At 38.1% G+C, this 8659-nt stretch overlaps 1 protein-coding gene across 1 annotated transcript; it reads left to right on the top strand.

Annotated features, from left to right (window-relative positions):
- Nucleotides 1-1197: 1197 nt before the first annotated feature.
- praf2 (PRA1 domain family, member 2) lies at nt 1198-5008 on the top strand. Its single transcript, XM_035181135.1, has 3 exons — nt 1198-1404; nt 2229-2446; nt 2662-5008. Exons 1-3 carry the CDS (start codon nt 1226-1228, stop codon nt 2799-2801), a joined length of 537 nt encoding a protein of 178 aa, XP_035037026.1. The 5' UTR covers nt 1198-1225; the 3' UTR covers nt 2802-5008.
- The last annotated feature ends 3651 nt before the right edge of the window (nt 5009-8659 follow it).

The raw sequence follows: 8659 nt of genomic DNA, 5'->3' as shown, positions 1-8659 counted from the left end.
CCTGATATCTGGGAACTCGTGTACTGTGAGTAAAGCTGCAAACCAATTTGTCATAATGCAACTTGACAGAAGTTTTCTTTTTGCTAATTCCTTCCCACCTGACAACCACGGACAAAGCTTGATGTTCCACTTGGTAGAAAAAGCTTTCTCTTGAAACGTTTGAAGTCTCAACCCGTTGCATTGAGATAACCTTGGTGACATTATCAAGGGTTATTTTCTCAGACAATAGGTGAAGAGCCAAAAAGACATTATTCAACTGTTATTTATAACTATCCTTCACGAGACCAGTCAGCTCAACTCTGTTTGAAAAAACAAAATCAGTAGAATACCACTATTAAATAAAAAGAGAAAAAGATTGGTTGTTGTAAGTCTTTTACAACAAGTGTCTTTTTATAATCAATAATCCAAGGTCTTCTTACTTCAGCCAACACATTTTAAAAGTAATCATGGAGCCTAATGAACATCAGTAACATTATTTCACAGAGAAGGATGTTTATTATTATTAGTAGCCACAGGTTTGTTTCCAACCTGGCCTTTTGCTGCTCTCTCTCCTTTCGCGCCTAGAAAATGGCCAATCAATGATGGCCAATCCCCAAATGCAACCTATAATAATCAAAATCAAAATCAAAATCAAAATCAAAATCAAAATCATAACCATAACCATAATAATAATAACGATAATAATAATAATAATAATAAAATCCTTCTCTTAGAAATCATCTTTCTGAAGTTCATTAGGTTCCATGACTACTTTTGAAATTTGTTGGCTGAAAATAAACATAAAGGCGAGAAAAGAATAGAAAAAAAAGAGGAAACTGTGTCTTATTCCTTATTGAAAAGTTCATTGTACATTTGGATCGTTGTGTTACTTTTTCAGTGTCTATAAGACCAAAAATGGAGTCCTGATATATTCTTTGAATTCACATAGAAATTCTGTGAAACTGTCATTCTACATTTCTGGGTGTGACCATAAAGAATCATGCAGTTTGTAATGACGAGATCTTTTAGTTCTCGTCTTTAAAATGTGTAATAACTTTTAAACAGTCAAATTTCTCAGACAAAATAAATAATCCTTCAACAGAGTCAAAAAGTCTGAATGGATCACTCCCCCCCACACACACACAGTCACTGATCGGGTGACGTACCCACCCTCGCACAACACGACCCCGCCCCCTTCTCCCCGCGTTGCATCCCGGGAAGCCCAGTTTCTTTTCTTGGAGTAAAGATGGAAGGCGTGCGACCGCCTCCCCTCCGGAGCCTGGATGATTTCCTCCTGAGCTCGGCGAGGTTCGCGCTGCCAGATGTTCGCGACCTGGACCGCTGGAACAACCGGATCATCAACAACCTGCTCTACTACCAGAGCAACTACTTCCTGTCCGCGCTGGGCCTGCTGCTGCTCGTGGGGTGAGTTGTGTTATTCTGACGTGTCCCTCTCCTCCCGCACCCCCCCCTGTCTCCCCCTCTCGCTCTGTCTCTCAGAGCCAACACACTGGAAGTACACACTAAACATCACCTACAGTTTGACACATCAGAGAAGTCTATTTGTCTGATGAAGACCAGACTGACTTTTCCTCTTTTGTTTCGATCTGTTGGAAACAGAGGGAGGCTGCAGATCCTCATCATCTGTTTCCACTGTCGGTCAGAGGACCATTCACTTCAGGGAACTCCTGCCGTCCTCACTGCTATACTGTACAGTGTTGATCACTTCAAGTGTTAAGATAAGATAAATCCTTATTGAGCCCACATCAGGGAAATTCCCTGTGTTCACACACTTCAGTGTAAACATGAAACAGTGAGACATTTTTCTATCGCGATTATAGTGACACAATAGGTCCCAGGTATCACAGCTGTAGTCTGTATTTATATAGCTCAAAGTACTTCACAGTACAGTTTTACCATTCAGCCAGTCACACACGCATTCATACAGTGCAGACATCGACCCTAGACACCTGAGAGTCAGGACAAAATATCAGTGTGATTAACGCACTGGCGAATAATGGATGCTAGCATTTTCTGGCTGTATTTAAAGTCAAAATAACAAAATGCTATGCATCTTATGTGGAGTAGACTTGCATTTCTGTAAATAATAAGTTTAATTGATCCATTAATTGTATTCTTCCTCTCAGCCTCTGAAAGGCAGTTTTGTTGATGTGTGTCCCAGTAAGTTTTGATATAACTCTGAGGTCAAAGATATTTCCATCACCTCCCATATGTGTCTTTGCTCTCAGGTATTTCCGACCCTTCCAGTTGTTTGTAGGGGCAGTGGTGGTCTCCTTGTTGTTCCTTGGCTTTGTCTGGGCTGCCGAGAACCAAGCTCCCATTCGCCGTTTCCGTAGAAACCACCCGTTGATCTGTGTGTTGGCTGTCCTGGTGGCCAGTTACCTCTTAATTTTGGTGCTGGGAGGCGTGGCTGTCTTCCTGTTTGGCATAGCCTTCCCTATAATGAGTAAGACAACAGGAACAAACACACACACACACACACTGAAATATGTTGCAAATAGAGGGCATTGTTCACTCCTTAGAAAATGTTTTGTAATTTGAGTTCACTGTGTTGTCACCACTCAGAATCAACTATTTTTTGTTTAAAAAGATTCAGCTCATTTAACTTAAACTATTCAGAGTGCATAACTTCTTCCCTCTGTCTGTATCGCTACTTCACAGTGGTTCTGCTCCATGCGTCGATGAGACTGCGGAGCCTCAAGAACAAGCTGGAGAATAAACTGGAAAGCATCGGTTTGAAGAGGACACCCATGGGACTCCTGTTAGAGGCCCTGGGACAGGAACAGGAAGCTGGATCCTAGAGAGGAGGAGGAGAAGGAAGAGAAGGTGTGTGCGGGTGGAGGAGGACAGGTTGGGTGCAGTCTAAGGGGAATGAATAGAGAAATTGAGGTTAAGAAGTGGGTGGGAAATTGGAAGAGGAGAGGAAGAATATAGGCGGAGATAATTACAAGAAGAAAAAGCATTGGAAAAAAAGAGTAAATGGAACGAAAGGGGTGGTTTATGTAATGAACAAATTATTATTCAGCAGTGAAGGATGAGACCTACTCTGTGGTCCAATAGGAAAACGACAGGAATCATCATTAACACGTTTAAAGTATCCCTGACTGTTTCCTGCCAAAACTTGCACTTTCATTGACTGTTCATTGTATTATTTCATTTATTTTGACATGACTGTTTTTGCTCTACATACATGACGTGTGCAGCACTGTAGTTGCAGTGTGAAGTGTGTTCTGCTCTCTGTTCAGCATAGTCATACTGAGGCCTGATATGACAGATTAGTAGTCATCATAGTTTATTTTATTTTATTCATTAAAATCACTACTCAGAGTATTTATCCCGTGAAAATGTAGCTTTAATCTTGAAATGTTACTTTTTCTTATGAAATTATAACGATTCTGAAAATGTCACAACTTGATTCTCCTAACACTTTGACTCATTTAAAAATATATGGACGTTATTCTATAAAGTCTCCACTATACTTCCACATCCTGCTTACCTGACTATCCACAGGGTCTAAGTACAAACTTTGTATGCAACCAAAGTATTGTAATGATAACAGGCCTTTTCACTCTTTTAATTATAGCAGTCTCATTCATGAGGAACAACTGTGATATGCAACTAAAGACTATAACTTCAGTGTTTGTCACTAAAACCTCTAAACTCACTGCAAGAAGCATGAAATATAAGTGAAGTGAACTCACCACAGTGCTTTAAAAAAAATGAAGAGTCGAGTAAAATCCAGGAAAATGTAGTTGTAAAGCTTGTATTCTTAAACATGCTTAATTTCAAGGAAATCTGAGTATTCACGTGAAGAGAAACTCATCAGTTCCCAGAGTTGGGAGAAGTAGGAAAATATGAAGGAAGCAAATCCTTTTAGTTCCCACATTTCTAAACCTGTATTTATGTCAGAGAAAAGGCTTCACCCACAGAGCTGCCCGAATTCTTCACTGCTGGTCGGTGGAATCTGCCCAGTCTCCCTGTGCTGGGAGAAGCTCTACTGTAGTATAACTAACAACAAAACTCTTTGAACGTCCACTTTATTCCTTAATCATTTCAATTCTTGTTATCTCAGCCAGTAAGTAGTTCGCAATATTCCTCTGTCACATTTTGTTTTTTGACCCACTTGCTGCAGCTGTTGGTGGATTTGTTGAACTGAATAGATACAAATTTAGCACACTTATTCAGTGCTTATTCCCAGGGGATGAATCCTATTGGCTGATGATCCCCTTACTTTTCATTTCCACTTCCAATATGTCACAATTCTAAATTGTTCAGTGATGTATCTCCATAACCACTAGATTTATGGAGACCAAAGAAAAAGCTGCGTTAAGCTAGGTTCTGTAACTAAATGCTATCTCTCCAGTTGAAGGTTTCTTTCATGAAAACAATGCAACTTGTTGTGAAGCTTTGCTGGGCTCCATATTCCAGTGTTTCCCATGAATTATCCCGACTGTGGCAGCTCGCCATACTAAAACTTTTCATTATGAACCAAGTGACCCAGGTTAGCCTGCATGTGAGCCCCTGTTACCGCGATAGATTAAATCATTTCTGTGGAAAAACTGATTGGCATCTAGTACAGCACAAGACAATTAGGATTAATTCACAATTTAATCAGTTAGCGTACAAAACCACTACAACTTCCTCCAAATATAAACCAGTGCACTCTTCTAATGTCAGTTGGTTTAATTACAGACATGTCTAAACCAATGACTCTATATAAAGATGGAGGATGCATCTCCACTTCTTCCTGCCAAAAATGACGCCTTGTCCCATGTGCGAACATGGAAAAAGTTGGATTTCTGACCTATGCTGCGTCAAGCCACCAGGGGGCAATCAAGATGATGGTTTGGCTTCACTTTTGGGGCGTTGTTATGTCTTCCATCTTTATATAAAGTCAAAGGTCTAGCTAGTTAAGACCACTCGCCTCACCACGAATGGTGTTGTGTCAGACTCGGGTTGTTTATCCTGTGATAGTCCAAGCGTAATGGGACAACAGTAAAGTACAACAGAAAAAGGTCCAACGCTATATTACGTTATTTTTATGGTTTATATGAGTTATTATTTATTTAAATCAAAGTTATCTCACCTCGAAGTTCCATTTTCCAAACCAATGACATTCCCAAGGCCTAAATTGAGTCTTTTAATTGAAATATAAAGAAGAAATGTGGAATTGCGAACCAGCCAGTAATAACTGTAATCCAAAATAAGTATATCATACAACATTATGACATAGGTCTACCATAAATGCAGAAACAAACACTCCATAAACATTAACATTCGACTACTTCATTGTTTGCAGGTTGTCCAGTATTGCACACGATTGGTTTCCTGCTTTGTAGATGTGATGAAGGACTGTTCTTGTTTGAAGAAAGATAACTAAAAAGCACTCCTGTGTTGTTTTTATGAACTAAGAAGAAGTGTTTTTTATGCTCATGTCAATGATAGAGTATTAAGGCCAATTGAAGTTTGTTTTTGTTTTTTTGAGATTTTAAGAATAATTTCTTAATATTACGAGAATAAAATTGTATTTTAAGGAGAAAAAGGTCATAAAATATTATGAGAATTAATTAAAAACATTTTTTTAGAAAAGAAGCAGCAAGGATAACCCATGCTCCCTGGAGTTCAGCTCCCTCTGAAATGAAAATCTTGAACCAATCTCATTTTTGTTTTTAGTTTTAGTAACCAGCGAAAGCCTTACAATCGACCTCTACCAAACATTTCCTCCTCCACAAAAGAGACAATTTCCTCCGGGTCTGTGTGGTTCCTTCTCCACAACAGACTCAGTTCCTTGCACAATCGTTTCAAAGTCCTGCTACTTAATAATGTGGTGCTGATGAGCCAAAGGATCTCCTTGTTTTTATAACCTTTAGCCTTAAAGGTTCAGTGTGTAGGATCTAGTGACATCTAGTGGTGGAGTTGCATGTTGCAGCTGAATACCCCTCAACTTACTCTCCCCTTCCAAACGCGAGGAGTGTGTGGTAGCCTTCAGTTGTCGTAAAAACTAAAAAGGTGTTTAGTTTGTCGAGCTTGGACTACTGTCAAAAACATGGCGGCCTCCGTAGAGAGGACCCGCTCCCGATGTAAATATATGATATTTAAATATAAACGGCCCATTCTACGGTAAAGAAAACAACAATTCGTACAATTTAGGTGATTACACATTAGTGAAAACATCACTAGGATTATTTTATATTCAATTTCTGACAATAGATCCCTTTCACCTAAATCTTACCCACTGGACCTTTTTAAAGTATAATTTAACAAGATACTCCACGTTCCTCATTTCCTCATTTTCTGATATTCCCCCTTTGAAATGAGATGCAGCCTAAAGTTATTACTTTAATCTTGTGATATTATGACTTTATTCTCGTAAAATTACAATCTAGTCTCGTAACATTCTCACTTTATTCTTGTGAAAGTGTTGTAATATTACAACCTTATTCTTGTCTACATGTCGGCAGTGTTATAGTAAATATTAATTTTGTACTACAGAAACTGCTGCGCTCCATGCAGTGGAAAGTAGGGGCTATTTTATATTGAATATAAGCTGCCTGTTGTGGACTGTGATGTTGTAAACATCTGTAGGTGCTGAAGTCTGTAGCCCCTGCATCCTGTATCATTCCCTCCGACTCTTCTGGACCACTGTTTTAATCCAGGTTTTTGAAACTGGCTGTAGGAGGGTTTCCTCCACTATAGCATTTTCCTCTGGTCAAAGAGTGTTAGTTGATTATGGGTTAATATTATTATTATTATTATTATTATATTACATTGTTAGCCTCTTTGCTCTGAACAAAAGAAAGACTCTGTAAGTGGCTAATTGTATTTCGTATGTGCCATTGCATTGATATTTGCCTTGTATAATTATGTTTTCAGACAACACTAGAGAATGTCCGCACAATTGGTCCTGGACTTTCTCCAGAGGTTTCCTTACACACATGCACAATGCAGCAGGAGATTATATTATTTACATCCTGCCTAGTTTTTACAAGTTAGTGGCAGTGAAGAGAAAGAAACGTGGTGTAGTATACTCTGTAACTCATAAGCATTAACTGAAATACTAGAATGTAAACTCAGAGGAAACTTTTCTGCATGACTGTCATCATTTATCTAATTTCACAGTTTAAGATTATTAATGTCAAGTGTTGCCTTCTGTTCAGCGAAATGTTTGAAGTTTACTCACCAAGACCGTGTCTTTGACCTTTTGTCAAAAGCTGCAATTAAATGTGTTTAAAAAAAAGTTTTCTCAAGAAAAAGAATGTGTCTATTGCCTGTTTTTCAGTGAACATACACACACGGCCAACTAGACAACTCTTACAAGGGATCTAATATATCAAGTGAAGACTAACGGGAGAGATCACCATTGCTAAGCATAGCTACAATGGAAACTAAAGATTGTTCTCCAACCTTTACTGATGCTGTCCATCTTTATTGAATCCACTGTCAGTTATATAGAGGTAACTTTACAATATGCTCTCAATTCCAGGTCCCTATATATATTTATTTATTATTATTTTTATTTTTTTCATTTTTTATTTTTATTCTTTCTTTCTTCATACAGTAGCCTAGATGGAACATTAGATGGTTAGCATGGAAATACCTTAAGAACAACCATAAGTGTTGTTGGAATCACTGGGTATTTATCTTTTCACAGAGCCAGCTGCTCTGACTCAAATGTTGAGGTGCATAAGAGGCGCCTAATTGAGACTAGTGGAAGTTTGCAGTGATATTAAATTGTTAAATAATGAATTATACTTATTTGATCATAAAAATATGAGACACCACCTCATTGTTTTGATATGGTGTAAAATAATAGATTTTCTAAGCTGAAATCAAGTAAAAAGTCTGCGTAAACATTAGTTTTTTATTTGACAGTTCTCATGTAATCGCATCAGGTGTCAAAGGTTACAAAGGTTCAATACAGTGGCTGTGATGGGAATTTGATTTCCAGTTTGATCTTTGATGAATCGTACAGAATCATTGATGTTGTGTTGTGCAAACATCTATACAGACACATTTTAATAAGAATGCCTAAAGTGCTACAACTTCAGTTTGTGTCACCAACATCACATTTACAGTTCTATACAGAAAGCTTAAATTAGCATCTTGAAGATTTTATTTATTATTATTTATTTTATAATAGAAATATATAGATATAGGTATATATGTATATGTTTATATGGAGGCTTTGTTATGGTGATCAGAAACACACAAAAACTACAGTAAATGTTAAACTACTACACAATGTTCAAATTCATTGATTTTACATGTCTTACGTGGGAGGAAAACAAGTTTTTTCTTTCTTTTCCATGAATGTTGGAATTTGTGTCTATAAATATATATATATTTATATACTTTTTTTCATGACCATGTTTTTGTTGGATATAAAGACAATAAATACCATTGTTTAAAGTTTTTAATTATATAACGCGCGTGCGCACACACACACGCGCCCGCACACACAAACATACACACACAGACACACGCACCCACGCGCACACACAAACATACACACATACACACACAGACACACGCACCCACGCGCACACACAGACATACACACCCACACACTAACTTACTTACTTACTTAGTGAGTGGGTTTTCCCGGGGAGGAGTTATACACGTCATGACGGGGTGGCGCTTTAAAGCAGTTGCACCCTCC

This window comes from Hippoglossus stenolepis, chromosome 16 (assembly GCF_022539355.2).
Source record: "Hippoglossus stenolepis isolate QCI-W04-F060 chromosome 16, HSTE1.2, whole genome shotgun sequence".
NCBI lineage: Eukaryota > Metazoa > Chordata > Actinopteri > Pleuronectiformes > Pleuronectidae > Hippoglossus > Hippoglossus stenolepis.
This window is presented reverse-complemented; position numbering and strand designations above follow the sequence as displayed.

What these genes read in the sequence shown, in the direction of transcription:
- praf2 (XM_035181135.1), top strand. Translation starts at nt 1,226, where the DNA reads ATGGAAGGCGTGCGACCGCCTCCCCTCCGGAGCCTGGATGATTTCCTC. An exon ending in GGCCTGCTGCTGCTCGTGGG is followed by an intron (nt 1,405 to 2,228) that starts GTGAGTTGTGTT and finishes CTTTGCTCTCAG; the next exon opens with GTATTTCCGACCCTTCCAGT. An exon ending in CATAGCCTTCCCTATAATGA is followed by an intron (nt 2,447 to 2,661) that starts GTAAGACAACAG and finishes GCTACTTCACAG; the next exon opens with TGGTTCTGCTCCATGCGTCG.